Here is a 19,436-nt window from a genome sequence, read left to right as displayed (position 1 = left end):
CACACACCCATACAGACGCACACATTCATACACACACTAGTAGCCTAGACTTTCTCTTTGTGTCGTGTTGCCTTTGTGGATGCTAAGGACTTCACATTCCAGCGGACTTGAATTGTTTCTTACCGCAAAGTTGCCAGCTTTACTGTATGACGGACATGGGCAATCAAAATCATCTTCTACTTTTTCTTGGTAAGTCATTCATCATAATTCATACTGTTTTGCGCCTGTGTGAGAAATCTCAATAGGCACAATTCTTATCTGTGTCGCACCTTACATTAATGAGGAAGGAAGGAGCAGAAATGTGTCAATTCTGAATCACATGACCACTAACATATACAACTGTATATAGACTAATAACTGTGAGCGTTTACGTCACGGTGCTGCTGTATCGTAGCGACCTGTGTCACATGACATATGCTGTCATATTTTTATATATAATAATATTCATTCATTTTCTACCACTTTATCCTCACGAGGGTCGCGGGGGTATGCTGGAGCCTATCCCAGCTGTCTTCGGGCGAGAGGCGGGGTACACCCTGGACTGGTTGCCAGCCAGTCAATCACAGGGCACATATAGACAAACAACCATTCACACTCACATTCATACCTATGGACAATTTGGAGTTGCTAATTAACCTAGCATGTTTTTGGAATGTGGGAGGAAACCGGAGTACCCGAAGAAAAATATAATATCGCGGGGGGTGCTGGAGCCTATCCCAGCTGTCTTCGGGTGAGAGGCGGGGTACACCCTGGACTGGTTGCCAGCCAGTCAATCACAGGGCACATATAGACAAACAACCATTCACACTCACATTCATACATTCGTACCCGGAGAAAAATATAATAATATGTATTTTTTTAATAAAATACATGTTAAATATGGTATAATATTACATAATGAAATTGTGTGTGAGGTTGTACATTTACAAAGAAAACAATACCTCAAGTATTTTGGTTTGCTGAGGTGTCAAACTACACTGTATCATACCCAGAGGTACTTCCAACAGGAAGTAACCAAAATATTATGATAACAAACTCAAACTACACTACAGTACACAATTATAGTATTTTTATTGGATCTCATTAGCTACACTTAGCTATGTTAAACCAAACCTTTTAACAGTTTTAATGGCGTCATATGATATCATATATGTATAAACATGCGCTACAGTGTTATGGTTTTTTTGTTTTTTTTTTACATACGAGTGCATCATGGTGTGACAAATTACCATAGTGACAAAATATCGGTACTTATAATGGAATATTGATTGGCATGTCAGCATTACAGACTTTAAATTCATAATCAAGACATATCTGTGTGGCGTTAAAATACTGTATTTTTATGAGTACTCTAGTTTCCGCGCATGCATGTTGGATTGATTGACTCTATGTATGTCAGCTGGGATAGACTCCAGCTTACCTGTAACGCTAATTATGACAAGCGGTGTAGAAAAGTGGTTAGCATGCAGGCCTCACAGCTAGGAGACCCGAGTTCAATTCCACCCTCGGCCTTCTCTGTGTGGAGTTTGCATGTTCTCCATGTGCATGCGTGGGTTTTCTCCGGGTACTCCGGTTTCCTCCCACATTCCAAAAACATGCTAGGTTAATTAGCGACTCCAAATTGTCCATAGGTATGAATTTGAGTGTGAATGGTTGTTTGTACTCACATTGTACTCACCACTAATGAATGATAATGTAAGATGCTTGAAGAACAGATGGAATCAGCGTCACGGTTTAGAAGTTACATATCAGTTTCATCTTTGACTCTCCAAGCAACTATGGTGCTTTCAAGGACCGCCACGCAAAGTGCAAAATCTCAGATTTAACATTATCAATGAAGCATAGACATAACAACTGTTTACCTATATTATCATGTATTTTTACACACTTAAAATGAATGACATGTGTTTCCTACAAAAAAAAAACAGCCAAAGTTTGTAAAACTAAATAAATAAATAGTATCCTGGTGTAGCTTAGCAATAGCAAACATAACAAAAACAGGAAGGTGTTTTCCTATTGCATTATCTTGTTTTTCCAACAAGCAGTTCGAGCCAGTCCACCCAACACACACTCATATGCTACGCTTAATATACACATTTTTTTTATAGGCAGAGTTTTCCATGTGGTTACCATGACAGGCTTAAGACTCCTCGGACATTTCTCCCTCAATTGTGCAAGCGTGATATACGTGATATACATCCATACATCCATACATCCATACATCCATACATCCATACATCCATACATCCATACATCCATACATCCATACATCCATACATCCATACATCCATACATCCATACATCCATACATCCATACATCCATACATCCAAAGGTATTCACACCCTGGCGACATTGGGACTTATATTGTTTGTTTTAATTGACTGTAGTTATCTTTTAGCTGGAAATGACGCAAAAAAAATTACAAAAGACTGTAACATGAATTAAAAAAAAACATTATTTTTGTTTAAATATATAAACATTATTTATTTTTTAACACTTACATTTGGAAAATTTAATAAAAAAAATAAAATTTTGAGTTCACCATTCAAAAAGATCCTGGTGAAATTTCACATACGGATTTTTTTTTGCCAGAAAAACATAAAATTTAGGCTGCATGGTGGTTGAGTGGTTAGTGCGCAGCCCACACAGCTAGGAGACCCGAGTTTGATTCCATCCTCGGCCTTCCCTGTGCGCAGTTTGCATGTTCTCCCCGTGCATGCGTGGGTTTTCTCCGGGTACTCCGGTTTCCTCCCACATTCCAAAAACATGCTAGGTTAATTGGTGACTCCAAATTGTCCATAGGTATGAATGTGAGTGTGAATGGTTGTTTGTCTATATGTGCCCTGTGATTGGCTGGCCACCAGTCCAGGTTGTACCCCGCCGCCTCTCGACTGAAGAAAGCTGGGATAGGCTCCAGCATACCCTTAATCCAAATGAGAAAAAACGGTATAGAAAAGGAAAGCAATGCGTTTCCAGTTTTTTTTGTCCAATTTTATTTCTAAAATGTGTCACGGACCACAAATGGCACCTGGGCTGCACTTTGGACACCACATCGTGGCTGATGGTATGAATGATTTTGCTATTAAATACATACGTCAGGTTTATGTATGTGTACCATTTCTAACGATCACAAACTGTCTGATATAAAAGAAACAGTTTTGCTTCTTTGTATTCTTGAAAAGAAAAAGTAATTTATTGTTTGAACGGTTACTAAATTCTAATTTAAAATCAGCTTGCATTCGTAAAATTGAGTTATTATGTGTGATATGTGGTTATCGGTATCCAATAGTTTTTCACTTTGTTTCTCAGTTGAAGCGGTTTATGCATTGCAGCAAACAATAGAATAAGCCATTTGTGTGTATATTTTTTTTATAGTTTTCAATCATTTTTTAAATATTTGAGGTAATGGAATGAAAAGAAGCAACAGGTGCTTTTTGATATACATGTGTCTTAGAAATTTTCTTTCTTTGTATAATAGTGAAATGATGTTTTCGGAGCATGACTATGATTCACGCAGTCATGGGTCAGTGGGACAAAGGTCAGTGGTTTACGGGTCGTGAACTATTAATATTTTTTGAATGACCGCATGCAGACAGAAAAAGAAAACGCAAAAAAATCCAGTTCATGTCATCCATACATCGACGAACGTCATCTGCACACACAACACAAAGTTACTCTTTGTCTGCTTTCAGGCCTTGTGGTTTTTAGTCAGACTCGTAGGCGGTCATGCAGTTTCACACACTTACTGTGAAAGTACGACTGGTTTTATGTTCACTGGTGCACCCCTGCCACAAAACAGGGGTCTGATTGTGGAGCTAGTGGGACCATTCCGGAGAGTGTGACTAAATTATTCTGTCTGCCATGCTTGTTGTGCTGTGGCTAATCTTGTGTGTTTGAGGGGGTGGGACATGTTGTCATGGTTGCGAGTGTACTAAATAACACAAAACAACATGAGCGATGAATCTTAATTTTCAACGCAGCCATTACGCCATTCGGTCTCTTCGCTCTATTTATGAAAAGTATATTTCACAAACATTTACATCACGGTGGAAACAGGAGTGAAACTAACTAACTTGAATATCGACAGAGACTGAAAGAGGAACAGGACGTTACATATGCGAGTCCTTACACAAGAGAAGGGACACATGATAACAGTCAGTCACGTGGAGAACAACGAGACATTAACCATCTCCACTTCCTGTCGTTGGACAAAAAAAAATAAAAAAAAATTTGTGCCTGACTGAATATTCAGCATCCACAATCAATCTGACCTTTTGTGGTTATAACTGAATATTATATGCCTTAAGCACACCGTTATTAATCGTTTAGTAATCCCTTGTTTATCACTGTTAATTATTTCCAAGTCCCCACTTTGATTTTGTGAATTTACATGACGTAGAATAATATTTTTAATAATAATATTTTCAGGTGGCACGGTGGACGAGTGGTTAGCGCGCAGATCAGGGTTCAATTCCACCCTTGGCCATCTCTGTGTGGAGTTTGCATGTTCTCCCCCGTGCATGCGTGGGTTTTCTCCGGGTACTCCGGTTTCCTCCCACATTCCAAAAACATGCTAGGTTAATTAGCGACTCCAAATTGTCCATAGGTATGAATGTGAGTGTGAATGGTTGTTTGTCTATATGTGCCCTGTGATTGGCTGACCACCACCAGTCCAGGGTGTACCCCGCCTCTCGCCTGAAGACAGCTGGGATAGGCTCCAGCAACCCCCCGCGTCCCTCGTGAGGAAAAAGCAGTAGAAAATGAATGAATAATATTTTCATATTTATTTGAATACCTTATATTTGTGTTATAGTTAATTTGCCCCATTTTTAAAACATTTGCTAAATATTTCAACTTTTTTCTGAAATAATCTCAGTAAATTTTCTTTTCAGAACGTTATTAATTTATTAACATGATATTTTGACTTTATTACGATTGTATTACAACTTTTTCCCCCTGCCTATTTTTCCCAAAATGTATTCCCTTTTGTTAGTTTCTCATAATAGTTTCACTTCAAAAAGCCAGAACTTTATTGTTATATAACTGTCATGTTATGCTACTAAAAACGGCTTCATTTTCCTCATAATATTACAAAGTTCATTCATTCATTTTCTACCGCTTTTTCCTCACGAGGGTCGCGGTGGGGTGCTGGAGCCTATCCCAGCTTTCTTCAGGCGAGAGGCGGGGTACACCCTGGACTGGTGGCCAGCCAATCCCAGGGCACATATAAACAAACAACCATTCACACTAACATTCATACCTATGGACAATTTGGAGTCGCCAATTAACCTAGCATGTTTTTGGAATGTGGGAGGAAACCGGAGTACCCGGAGAAAACCCACGCATGCACGGGGAGAACATGCAAACTCCACACAGAGATGGCCGAGGGTGGGAATTGAACCCTGGTCTCCTAGCTGTGAGGTCTGCGCGCTAACCACTCGACCGCCGTGCCGCTATTACAAAGTTATTCTTGTAAAATTACAAATCTTTGTCTAGTAATACTTCATTCTTGTAAGAAATACTGCAGATTTTTTCTGTTTTTTTTTTTTTTTGCAGATTTTTGCTGTTTTTTTTTTGTTGTCTTGTTAAATTATATTTTTTTAAATGTACCAGAGGGCCATAAAAAAAACACCCACGGGACGTAAACGGCCCCTCAGCCGCACTTTAGATAGTTTATGCTTGAAAATGCTTAATATAGGCAAAAACATAACATTTGCTAAAATAGGCATATTCTTTTGACTGATAGTAGGCTGTATTCAAGAATTGAACAGTTTTATTTCTTAATGCTGTATATTTTGGATAAGTGATGAGGGACAACTGTACATACAGTATTTATTCTTGGAAAATGTGCAGTCAGAAATGAGGGCCGATTGCATGATGACATGCAGGAAATAATAAACCAGCACAGGTCAGTTTAATCTGACCTACATGACTTGAGAAGAGGAAGGAAGATCTCTTGGGGTGCACCAACTTGAAGTAACCACAAAATGATCATAAAGTTGTATCTTCGTAAGTAATTTCTTTTTTAATAATGATAATTTTTTTCCTTGCAGCTGCACTGAGCACGCTGGGGAGCTGCATGCCTGCGTGCGACAGAGGCTTCAGCATGGAATCAGACAAATGTGTTGGTAATAATCTTGATGGTGTTGCTTTTTAATGATATTCTATTTTCATTAGTAGAAAACTTGTGAGAGCACCTTGGAGTGAGACTTCATGGAGTACTGGGGCCAAATGTATGGTTGGCCCAGCTGGGCTTATCAACGTGTAGCCAATACTTGCTAAATGGTTAGCTCACAAGCTAGTGGCTGTCTTGAGTCCCTGCAGCATTAGAGGTGCGCAATGTAGTGTAAACAATGAATAATGGCAGTGTAAAGGGAAATATAGGGGTGTTATTTTGTGTCTGTAGGACTCTAATAATGTTTAAAAATCCTATTTAGAATGTCGTCAGTTTTCTATGCTCCAACTACAAAAATATTCCACTTATTAAGTAATTAATTAATTAATTTTAATTAATTAATTCAATTAATTTATTACCATGATATTTTGACTTTATTACGATTGTATTACAACTTTTTCCCCCCAGCCTATTTTTCCAAACCTTGCATTTCCATTACCTTGTTTGTTTCTCATAATAGTTTCACTTCAAAAAGCCAGAACGTTATAGTTATATAACTGTCATGTTATGCTACCAAAAACGGCTTCATTTTCCTCATAATATTACAAAGTTATTCTCGTAAAATTACAACTCTTTATCATAAGATTACAACTTTTGTCTATTAATACTTCATTCTTTTAATACTACTTTTTAATACTTCATAATTTATTCATTCATTTTATACCGCTTTTTCCTCATAAGGGTTTGCGGTGGTGCTGGAGCCTATCCCAGCGGTCTTCGGGCGAGAAGCGCCCTGGACTGGTCGCCAGCCAATCACAGGGCACATCTAGACAAACAACCATTCACACTCACATTCATACCTATGGACAATTTGGAGTCGCTAATTAACCTAGCATGTTTTTGGAATGTGGGAGGAAACCGGAGTACCCGGAGAAAACCCACACATGCACGGGGAGAACATGCAAACTCCACACAGAGATGGCCGAGGGTGGAATTGAACCCTGGTCTCCTAGCTGTGAGGTCTGTGTGCTAACCACTCGACCGACAATTCATAAATTGATAAAATAACTTCTCCTCAAGTGTGAGAAGAAGAAGGGTTTTAGATAATGGTAAAACTGAAAAACAAAAAAAAAATGGACGTATTATTGTCATTTTGTCCAGATTGTGTTGAGCAGACAGGACGTAGACGTGCATCACTTTCTATATGTTGTAATAAGTTTCATTTCTGGTGTTGCACAGCAGTTTTTTTCCTTTGTGGTTACTCAGACTTCCATGAAAGCGGTTGATTGCTCATTGAATACAAGGGAAACTCAACTTCCTCTTTCAATGTAATAATAGATTAAATGTCATAAAATGTAACTAACTCAGTTAACTTAATTTAGTTGAGATACAAAACCTTAACTCGAATCTCAGCTGGGCATCTCTGTGTGGAGTTTGCATGTGTGGGTTTCCTCCCACATTCCAAAAACATGCTAGGTTAATTGGCGACTCCAAATTGTCCATAGGTATGAATGTGAGTGTGAATGGTTGTTTGTCTATATGTGCCCTGTGATTGGCTGGCGACCAGTCCAGGGTGTACCCCGCCTAAATCCGAAAGACAGCTGGGATAGGCTCCAGCATACCCCCGCGACACTTGTGAGGATAAGTGGCATAGAAAATGGATGGATGGATATTTGAGATACTCAGTTTAACTCATGTGTATACTCTGTGTATAAACGAATGAATGTTGTATTTTAATGTATCTTTTACTCTGTTTACTTGTTTTTATTCAAGTAAATTTTTCTGTAAAGTGTCTTTGAGTATTTTGAAAAGCGCTAAACAAATACAATGTATTATTATTATTATTATTATTATTATTATTATTATTATTATTATTATTATTATTATTATTATTATTATTATTATTATTATTATTATTATTATTATTATTATTATTATTATTATTTAACAAATATGCATTGTTAAACTTAAATGTGTAGCTTTAAAACTGAAAAAAAATGTAACTGAAACTAAAAGTGCGCGAGAATGCACTTCATTTCGTGAGCATTCATCTGCTGCTGAGTGAGTTTGCCCTAAATTGATTTGATTTTAATTTATTAAATTTAATTTTACCATTATGAGACCAATACAATTTCTCCCAAAAGAACCCTCACGTACAAAATAACTCCACTCTCATCCAAATCCAGACATGGATGAGTGCAGTGAACCTGTGGTACCATGCGGGGACCACATGCGGTGCTTCAACACCAAAGGCAGTTATTACTGTCAGTGCCAGCCTGGCTTCACTGACATTAACGGACACATTAACGTCACTGGAATCGACGGACAGTGCATAGGTGAGCGGCGACGAGTGGCGACGAGTGGCGACGAGTGGCGCGTTTCTCCGTCCATCTCATCTCTCTCAATTTGTTTCCTTGTATTCGTCCGTTAGATGAGAACGAGTGTCTCACCAACGTGGGGGTCTGTGGTCACATGGCCGATTGTGTGAACCTGATTGGAAGCTTCAAGTGCACCTGTCAGGATGGGTACACAAACACCAGCACTAATGGACATTGCAAAGGTGATTACTAGGTTAATTATGTAAGCTTGACAATTGTATGACTTGTAAATGTTAAAATTGTCATATTAGATTGATTGTATATCTTTTAATACATGCCAGTAACGGTATATGTTTTTCATCCTTTTAGATATCGATGAATGCAAGGAAGCTGAGATGCAAAAAGAAGACATCTGTGGAAGTAAAGGAGCGTGCAAAAACACAGATGGGAGTTACTGGTGCAAGTGTGCAAAAGGATACACCAATTACGGCAATGCAAGGACTCCATGCTCTGGTCAGTGTTTGCATTTCCTGATTTCGGTTTGTTTTTAATCTGTGCTGGAGCGTAAAACAAATAATTTCTTATTTCACTTTTTTTTATTTCCAGAATTGGATTGTGAAACGTTTGAAGCTGGGAGTGTGCCACCGGTAAAATTTGGTTGCATTTTTACATCTTTTTGGAACTCTTTGACCCATTCACTCTGTGCTTGCCCTGACCTTCCTAGTTTCAAAAAACAATTAAATTAAATTATTATTATTATTATTATTATTATTATTATTATTATTATTATTATTATTATTATTATTATTATTATTATTATTATTATTATTATTATTATATATTAATAATCATTATTATTATTATTATTAATCATCCGAGAGCGTCTTATCGTCGGTGGACATGGACACCAGTGAAGACATGTACGGGCTGCTCAGCACAATGGAGAAATCCATCAGACTCATTGGCCCACAGCTGATGATTATATAATAATAATAATAATAATAATAATAATAATAATAATAATAATAATAATAATAATAATAATAATAATAATAATAATAATAATAATAATTATTATTATTTATTAATAATAATAATAATAATAATAATAATAATAATAATTATTATTATTATTATTATTATTATTATTATTATTATTATTATTATTATTATTATTATTATTATTATTATTATTGTAATGTTTTAAACCAGGGGTGTCAAACACGCGACCCGTGGGCCAAATGTGGCCCGCAGGACACTAGTTTGAGGCCCCCGCCTTGATATGAAAGTTTAATGTTAGTGCGGCCCCGCGCAAGTTTGATATGGATGCTGTATGGTATCATGTACCCAGAAAAAATTATTACGTTTGATTAATGTTCATGTTAAAGGTTAAATAACTGTTAATAGTTATCCTCCCTATCTGTGTGGAAGTGGTAAGTTTTTGGCTATTTAAGTTCAAAGGAAATAACTTGAAGGCTACCGTTTAGGTGGCTAGCTCTCTAGTTTGCGAGTTAGCATGTGTCTCAAGACGCTGCAGTTGCGCAATATGTTGTAAATAAAAAGTATAAATGTGACTATAGTCGTGTTTTGTCATGTCTACAGGGCTCTAATAATGCTTTGTTCATTTTAATCTGAAAAAAATAATTTGTCTACCCACCAACTATATGTGGTTTCTTAAGTTTTTATTATGTGCCGTTTTATTATTGTTATAATATTTATTTATTACTAATTGATTGATTTTCTTTATTCTTGATTTGTTTATTTTTCATCTTATTTTTTGCAGAAAAATAAAAATTAAGATATTTGAGAACAGTGGAATGTTTTATCAGCGTTTTTATTGTAGAAAATCGGAACCAAAGCACTGAAAAAGTTTGTATATTTTTCTGTTTTTAATAAATGCGTTTTTTTTTTTTTTTGGAAAACCTGATGTGGCCCAGTCTCACCCAGACCCTAGCTCCAGTGACCCCCAAGTAAATTGAGTTTGAGACCCCTGTTTTAAACCATACCATGCCATTGGATGGAAACGTGATCATACATATTTTAAAACAATAAATCCATACAGCATGCATGCTTAATTAGGATCCCATACAGATCAGTTCAATGGAATATTTCAACAGGGGCAATTTTCTTTATTTCCACACAGGACCCCCTGATGTTTTTATGTATAGCCTTAAGTATTTTGAAACCTGAACATTGTTATTATTATTGTGTCTCCTCTCAGTATAACGCAGGCTTGGCAGATCTTTTGTCCATAATGAGAAACAGCTGTATGGCTCTATCTCACCCGAGTACCAGCGGCGAAGGCAATGCTGATGGAGATGCGCTACTGGAGGTCAGGAAAGCAAACAAAGAACACATGTAGACACGCTGTGGTTGCAAAAACATCTCATCCCGTGTGCTTCAACATGGACAGAAACTCCTCACAGCATCTGAGAGCGTCTTATCATCGATGGACACGGACACCAGTGAAGACATGTACGGGCTGCTCAGCACAATGGAGAAATCCATCAGACTCATTGGCCCACAGCTGAAAGGCAACCTGACCAGGATGGGTTCCACTGAGACAGGTAACACACAGTTTCTCCAACTGGATGAATACTTGGTGTAACAGAACGTGGCTTTGCTTGAGTAGATGTGGAGATTACAGTACACAGAGGAAGATCTCCACCCAGCGGACTGGTTCGTCTGAAGACTGAAAACGCAACACTCGATACTGACTGGACGACAGCAGCAGGAACAGGAAGTTATCCTGGTAAACTTTGCACCAGCTCAACCTTTACCCCGAACAGGATAATAGTTTTGAATAATCCTCTCATGTCTGATTGTGTCATCTTCTAGGCTTTGCTATGGCTGCCTTGTTGAGCTACAAGAACCTGGAGCGTTCTGTTAACCGATCCTTTGACCAGCTCCAGGGTTTCGAAAAAGACGACGCTGAACCGACTTTCCAAATCTTCTCCCGAGTTGTGTCGGTCGTAGTATCCAACCCATCCGCTCAGAACCTGAGCCACCCGGTTGTAATCACACTAAGACATCTCCAGGTTTGTCCTGCGTTCTAAACATCTAAAACAAAACCCCAAACCTTAACCCGAACTCCATAATAATACTTTTGTGATTGTTGTGATGATGCGATTTAGGAGAACTCTGAGGCGAGCTTCGTCTGCGCATACTGGAATGATGGCGATGCCTGGTCCGCAGATGGTTGCCATCGGCAACACTCCAATGCCACACACACAGTGTGCCGATGTGAACATCTCAGCAGCTTTGCTGTGCTGATGGCTCTCTACCCCGTGGAGGTAAGAAAAAAATAATAACACACACTACAGATACAAACACCTACTTGTGTTTTTGAGATGGCCGAGGGTGGAATTGAACCCTGGTCTCCTAGCTATCTTAACAAATTTACACAATATATTTATACAATATATATATACAGTAAAGTCTTGTTATATCGATATTGGTTAAAACGAATTACTACTTATTACGATACTATTTTCATTTCCAGGCAAGTTTCTAGTCTTTTATGATATAATTAGCTCTGTTAGTACGATACACGGTTATTATGATAATCCGGTTACTACGATGCCCTTTTCATCTCCCGCCAGCCAATTTGGTCTGCTTATATCGATACAAAAGCAGCTTAAATCAATCTTTGCTTAAGGATTTCAATAACAAAAAAGAACACGGCGAACGGCTGCTTCCAGTCAACTTTATTTTTCACACTTCCACCACCAGAGTGCAGCACACACAGCGGAAAACACCCGTCCCTCGCGCCTACCCCTCCGGGTGGCAACACCTTCCCTATCGATAGTTCCGGGGTGAATTATGTCCCGGTAACCGGTAATCACTACAGCGTAAGTTTATTTTTATTTACTGTAGTACAAAATTTATTGTAGTACAAAAGCATGCTAGATACGCAATCCATGAACTCAAGGAGAAAATGACATGCCATATCAAAGATCCGCCCACTTTTAATGCAGTTCGGTGCAGGATCGGATATATGGATAGTCCGGTTATATCGGTATTTTTTCCGATTCCCGAGAATATCGATATAACGAGACTTTACTGTATGTATATATATATCTTTTTTTATTGTTATTTTGGGCGGTATGGCGGTCGAGTGGTTAGCGCGTAGACCTCACAGCTAGGAGACCAGGGTTCAATTCCACCCTCGGCCATCTCTGTGTGGATTTTGCATGTTCTCCCTGTGCATGTGTGGGTTTTCTCCGGGTACTCCGGTTTCCTCCCACATTCTAAAAACATGCTAGGTTAATTAGCGACTCCAAATTGTCCATAGGTATGAATGTGAGTGTGAATGGTTGTTTGTCTATATGTGCTCTGTGATTGGCTGGCGACCAGTCCAGAGTGTTTCATGTAAAACCATTTTTCGTGTTGTGACATCGTTTTTTAGACATTTTAGAAAGTTATGCTTGAAAAGCCTTTTTTTCCTCCCTTTTTTGTTGAGAACCGACTTACCTACGTATGTTCTCCTGCTGATTACTAAAGAACAGAAAAGGTAGAAATGTTCTTTCTGCTGAAAGATAAGTCTATAAGCTAAGCATGTCTATGTTGCCTAAGTACACCATATTCTGTGTGCCTTGAAAAAACAGTGAAAATCATGAAAAATGGCCGATATCCAGATGGACGGCTTTTGAAAAATGTCTGGAATTGAATGAGCTAAGTGGGAATCCATTCCGTTTAATAAAAACTATAAAAATACTATTTTTCACTGAATCACAGTTATACATTTTTTAGGGGAAGATCTGTAATAAAGTGTCTTTCCCGTAATAATTAGATTATACCGATGTGGTTAGTGGTTGTAGTAGCTGGGGATTATAGTGGAGCTTCTAGAATTCCCTCAGAAGTCACACAATGATATTTAGAAGCTTGACCCAAGTAAATACAAACCGCAAATCAAGACAAAAGTGACAATGAAAACAACACACGTGCAACCGTTTCACTCAGTCAATATATTTTCTCCTCTAGCAAAACTTTGCACTCCAGTGCATAACAAAGATCGGCCTGATCATCTCCCTGCTGTGTCTGAGCGTTTGCATCCTGACGTTCAAGTTTTGCCGCTCCATACAAGGGACACGGACCACCATCCATTTGCATCTATGTATCTGCCTCTTCATCGCTGACCTCATCTTCGTGGCGGGCATCTCCCAAACAAAACCTGAGGTATGTTTGTATAAGCAAGGGGTGACTGTGTGGACCACAGAGCGGAGGCTCTCCTCATCGTTTACATACCGCCTGGAGCATCACAGTGAAACAGTGGAGGATGAGGAGGTCGTGTGGTTAGCGTGCAGACCTCACAGCTAGGAGACCAGGGTTCAATTCCACCCTCGGCCATCTCTGTGTGGAGTTTGCATGTTCTCTCCGCGCATGTGTGGGTTTTCTCCGGGTATTCCGGTTTCCTCCCACATTCCAAAAACATGCTAGGTTAATTGGCGTCTCTAAATTGTCCATAGGTATGAATGTGAGTGTGAATGGTTGTTTGTCTATATGTGCCCTGTGATTGGCTGGCGACCAGTCCAGGGTGTACCTGGACCGCCTCTCTCCCGAAGACAGCTGGGATAGGCTCCAGCACCCTCCGCGACCCTCGTGAGGAAAAGCGGTAGAAAATGAATGAATGAATGAATAATATCTGACAGGGCTGCACACCACAAGAGTGGTTTGCGCGCAGACCCGAGTTCGATTCCAACCTCGGCCATCTCTGTGTAGTTTTTGCATGTTCTCTCTGTGCATGTGTGGGTTTTCTCCGGGTATTCCGGTTTCCTCCCACATTCCAAAAACATGCTAGGTTAATTGGTGACTCCAAATTGTCCATAGGTATGAATGTGAGTGTGAATGGTTGTTTGTCTATATGTGCCCTGTGATTGGCTGGCGACCAGTCCAGGGTGTACCTGGACCGCCTCTCTCCCGAAGACAGCTGGGATAGGCTCCAGCATTCCCGCGACCCTCGTGAGGAAAAGCGGTAGAAAATGAATGAATGAATAATATCTGACAGGGCTGCACACCACAAGAGTGGTTTGTGCGCAGACCCGAGTTCGATTCCAACCTCAGCCATCTCTGTGTAGTTTTTGCATGTTCTCTCTGTGCATGCGTGGGTTTTCTCTGGGTACTCCGGTTTCCTCCCACATTCCAAAAAAAAAAAACATGCTAGGTTAATTAGCGACTCCAAATTGTCCATATGAATGTGAGTGTGAATGGTTGTTGGTCTATATGTGCCCTGTGATTGGCTGGTGTCCTCACGCCCGAAGACCACTGGGATAGGCTCCAGCACCCTCTGCACCCCTCGTGAGGAAAAGCGGTAGAAAATGAATGAATGAAAAATATCTAACAATTAAAACAATAACAAGTATTTAAAAATAAATATAAAAAAGACTGCATTCTTTTGGCTTCTGCGACGTGTATGTAAAACTTCAACAGAATTCCCATTTTTGGTCATCTTAAACAATCCCCTATGATGATTCCATATTATTAAATCGTCAAAGCTTTTGCTGACATCGTGTTATTGTGGTTATTCTGTTGGCAAAATGGAAAAAGCCTCAAAGTCTTACTTCAAAGTGTTGTCTGTATAATGTTAGTTAGGCTCGTATAAACACAGCAAGAGTCATTTCATTCCTTCCCTCACTATGGTACTTCCGCTCGTCATGTGTTTACGTTGTATTTCAGGGTGGCTGCAGGTTTATTGCCGCCATGCTCCATATTTTCTTCATGGGAGTGTTTGCATGGATGCTGCTGGAAGGCGTGCAGCTGTACCGTATGGTGGTCCTGGTCTTCAACGTCACCATTAAGCCACTCTACTTATTCCTCTTCGGCTACGGGGCACCCTTGGTGATTGTCATTGTATCTGCTATCATCAGACCCGACGGATACGGTACCGAGAAGCTGTAAGTGTGCGCAGAAAAGATCAAACGTTTTGTGTTTTGACTGAGAGTCCATTAGTGCACAGTTTTCCCATCTTTCCGCTGCAGCTGCTGGCTATCCCTCAAAGACGGCCTCATCTGGAGCTTCTATGGTCCCGTGTGCGTCATCATCTTCCTCAACGTCTTCTTTTTTATCGTCACGGTCTGGAAGTTGGCCCAGAAGATTTCTAGCCTCAACCCGGACCTCTCCAAACTCAACACCATAAAGTCAGTGAACATGTACTGACTCTCTTTGCATTTGCAACACGCAACAAGTATTATATACTATAAATACTTGGTCTTCAAACACGACCTACCTCTTAATCCAGCTTCTTATTTGAGATTTATACAAGTTAGAGCTGCAAGTTACGAATTAAAGTAGTGATCCCAGACTGTTTCATGGCATGGGTGTCCAAAGTCCAGCCCGGCCAGCTTTTTGTGGCGATTTGCAGGCAGGATTGGAGATCAGGTTCTGTGTGATGTGTGATGATTTCAGCTAAAATGAAAGGAAAAGTAAACTGTGGTGAGACCAGCTATGTTGTTTGGTCTGGAGACAGGAAGCAGAACTGAAGGTAGCAGAGATGAGGATGCTGAGGTTCTCATTGGGAGTGACCAGGATGGATAGGATCAGGAACGAGTACATCAGAGGGACATTACATGTTAGAGATAAAGTCAGAGAGGCCAGACTGATGTCCAGAGAAGAGATATTGGGAGTGACCAGGATAGATAGGATCAGGAACGAGTACATCAGAGGGACATTACATGTTAGAGATAAAGTCAGAGAGGCCAGACTGATGTCCAGAGAAGAGATATTGGGAGTGACCAGGATAGATAGGATCAGGAAGGAGTACATCAGAGGCACATTACATGTTAGAGATAAAGTCAGAGAGGCCAGACTGATGTCCAGAGGAGAGATATTGGGAGTGACCAGGATGGATAGGATCAGGAAGGAGTACATCAGAGGCACATTACATGTTAGAGACCTTGGAGATAAAGTCAGAGAGGCCAGACTGAGATGGTTGGGACATGTCCCGAGGAGAGATAGTGAATATATTGGTAGAAGGATGCTGCGTTTAGAGCTGAGGAGCAAAGAGGAGGTTTATGGATGTAGTGAAGGAGGACATGAGGGTAGTTGGTGTGAGAAAGACAGATGCAGAAGACAGGGATGGAGGGGATTGATTTGCTTTGGCGACCCCTGAAGGGGAAAAGTTCAAAGAGAAGGAAGAAGCGTTGCAAAAATGGGCAAAGCAACACAAGCAAAGAAAAAAAAAGTCATACTAATACACACTTTTTCACCTGTATTACAAAGCTGATAAGTACTTTTTTCTTCTTAGCATATCTACATGTGTTGTTTTACAAAATAGCAACATGGCAGTCAGATTTTCAGTTGGAAAAAGTTTGGACACCCCTGATTTATGAGCATGTTTCAATTAATTCAGTGAACTTTTCCTTTGCAGAACTTTCACAGTGACAGCCATCGCTCAGATGTGCATTCTGGGTCTCATGTGGGTGTTTGGAGCGTTTCTGTTTCGGGAAGGCAGCACCGTGGCAGAGTACATCTTCACAATCTTGAACAGCCTGCAGGGAGTCCTGGTCTTCATCATGCACTGCCTTCTATCCAGACAGGTAGTCTGTCTGTGCCCACGGTTCAATATAAAGACAGCACATACCTTCCATTCTGCCTTTCTGATTGTTTTCTGCTTCCCTCTGCAGGTTAGAGAGGAGTACTACAACTTTCTCTCCTGCCTATGCAATCGAAAGAAAAGATACTCTGACTTCAGTAGTACCAATCCATCCAGTAGCCAATCACGAGTAAGATTCATATGATATCACAACTCCTTCAAATACTAGCTTCTATCTGTAATTTTCTTTTTTTTATCATTTAGGCTTCTCGGAGTGGGCAGAACACCGGAGAATCCCAAATATGAACGTCTCTCTGTGTTATCCTTCCTAAAGACTCAAAATGAATGAATCCACTTCAGTTAAACCAATGAGCCAACTCTTCCTGACGATGCCTTCAGGTGCTTATGAGAAAGCTCGTGTTAAGACAGTATTTGTCATGTCATTTCGTAAAATTGGTACAGTCGAGACCAAACCAACCCATAAAGGAGACAGAGAAGAATTTCTGTTCACTTCCTGTCTCTTCTGGAACATATAAGCTGTATTTCCCTCGGAGTTATTTATTATGTACAGACAGGTTAAAAATGTGGGTCGACTTTTACGTTTATGGGTCATTCAGGATTTAAGATTCACTGTAATATTGAACTCATGAACTGGCTCAGGTGGGCCCCCAGTGTCAAAGTGGTTAATATCACCAAAACAAGTACTGGCAAGTATTTGAGAAATATCACATTATTTACCACTTTTTCATATCCGATTGTACAGCATTGCGATATACTAGGTTTATGGTTTATGGTTTGTACTTTGTACCCCTACTCAAGAAATACCGAGGTACGTACTGAACCGTGAGGATGCTATACCGTTACACCATTACTTATATCCATAGTGAAACCAATCTGATAGCTTACTTTATGATAATAGTAGGGATGTCCGATATTGGCTTTTTTGCAGATATTGACGATTTCTGATACCGATATCAGTTTTGGGAATTTTTTGAGTTTTTTGGGAGTTTTCGGAATGGGAGAAAATCGGAGTACAAGGAGAAAACCGATGCATGCACAGGGAGAACATGCGGAATGAACACATTCATTCACACAGAGATGGCCAAGGGTGGAATTGAACCCTGGTCTCCTAGCTGTGAGGTCTGCGCGCTAACCACTCGACCTCCGTGCCGCCCATGAAAATAACATTCATTCATTCATTTTCTACCGCTTTTCCTCACGAGGGTCGCCGGGGGGTGCTGGAGCCTATCCCAGCTGTCTTCGGGCGAGAGGCGGGGTACACCCTGGACTGGTCGCCAGCCAATCACAGGGCACATATACTAGACAAACAACCATTCACACTCACATTCATACCTATGGACAATTTGGAGTCGCCAATTAACCTAGCATGTTTTTGGAATGTGGGAGGAAACCGGAGTACCCGGAGAAAACCCACGCATGCACGGGGAGAACATGCAAACTCCACACAGAGGGTGGAATTGAACCCTGGTTTCCTAGCTGTGAGGTCTGCGCGCTAACCACACGACCGCCATGCAGCCCCGGAATGAACACATTCATTTTTACCGCTTTTCCTCACGATGGTCGCAGGGGGTGCTGGAGCCTATCCCAGCTGTCTTGGGGCGAGAGGCGGGGTACACCCTGGACTGGTCGCCAGCCAATCACAGGGCACATATAGACAAACAACCATTCACACTCACATTCATACCTATGCAAACTCCACACAGAGATGGCCAAGGGTGGAATTGAACCCTGGTTTCGTAGCTGTTAGGTCTGCGCGCTAACCACACGACCACCGTGCAGCCCCGGAATGAACACATATGTTTTTTTAAATATCGGTTTTCATAATCGGGACAAAAATCCAATACCGAGTTTGCATTTTTATGCTAATATCGGGCCCAACATCCCTATACAATAGATACTGTATGTATGTTTAAATTAAAGATGTTAAAGACAAGGGGTTCAAACTTCATTCTGTTCCCCTGCAAGGATGAAATGAAATTTCCCACAACATGACTGAAGTTAAGCAATACCACTGCTGCTGCTGCTTTTGACAACGCTGCTAGGTTGTTTTTTTTCCGCCCTCATGTTGGATCCAGAAAATTTGTCCAATACAGATCCTATACCGATTGATCCATCCCATGCAGTGAACATTAACTATGTGTTGTATTGGACATTTAAGTCATTACTTGTGTAGTCCAAGGAGGTCTCTTGGGAGAACACAGACCAACCATCAAACCATATACTCTAATTAAATGGGGCCACAAAAAGCCTGCGAAATCCACCTTAAATCATTTCATGGCACTTTTTCCTTTTTGAGAGACAAGCTTCTTTGAATGCTCTTTATGACTTGAAAACCTTGCCTTCTTCTAAACGGATGACTTAATGTGAATTTGGTGTAATTTATAGAAACGAATCCTAATGAGTGTTCCTACTAAAAGATGACTAGGCCATCTTTCTTCTGTATGTTTGTTT

General features: G+C 40.2%; 1 protein-coding gene across 1 annotated transcript; it reads left to right on the top strand.

Annotated features, from left to right (window-relative positions):
- Positions 1 to 17,932, top strand: adgre5b.1 (adhesion G protein-coupled receptor E5b, duplicate 1). Its single transcript, XM_058091673.2, has 17 exons — positions 1 to 189; positions 6,055 to 6,129; positions 8,303 to 8,452; positions 8,548 to 8,676; positions 8,804 to 8,947; positions 9,041 to 9,081; positions 10,656 to 10,766; positions 10,848 to 11,001; positions 11,067 to 11,186; positions 11,273 to 11,472; positions 11,569 to 11,727; positions 13,418 to 13,612; positions 15,110 to 15,327; positions 15,412 to 15,570; positions 16,800 to 16,968; positions 17,056 to 17,154; positions 17,229 to 17,932. The coding sequence occupies exons 1-17, from the start codon at positions 147 to 149 to the stop codon at positions 17,268 to 17,270; spliced, it is 2,208 nt and encodes a 735-aa protein (XP_057947656.2). The 5' UTR covers positions 1 to 146; the 3' UTR covers positions 17,271 to 17,932.
- Positions 17,933 to 19,436: the final 1,504 nt, after the last annotated feature.

The sequence above is a fragment of the Doryrhamphus excisus genome, linkage group LG9 (assembly GCF_037039965.1).
Source record: "Doryrhamphus excisus strain RoL-2023G ecotype Guam linkage group LG9, RoL_Dexc_Guam_v1.1, whole genome shotgun sequence".
Taxonomy (NCBI): Eukaryota; Metazoa; Chordata; class Actinopteri; order Syngnathiformes; family Syngnathidae; genus Doryrhamphus; species Doryrhamphus excisus.
This window is presented reverse-complemented; position numbering and strand designations above follow the sequence as displayed.

Coding starts and splice junctions, on each gene's coding strand:
- adgre5b.1 (XM_058091673.2), top strand. CDS start 147: ATGACGGACATGGGCAATCAAAATCATCTTCTACTTTTTCTTG. Junction 11,187..11,272: donor AGGAACAGGAAGTTATCCTG/GTAAACTTTGCA, acceptor GTCATCTTCTAG/GCTTTGCTATGGCTGCCTTG. Junction 15,571..16,799: donor TCCAAACTCAACACCATAAA/GTCAGTGAACAT, acceptor TTTCCTTTGCAG/AACTTTCACAGTGACAGCCA.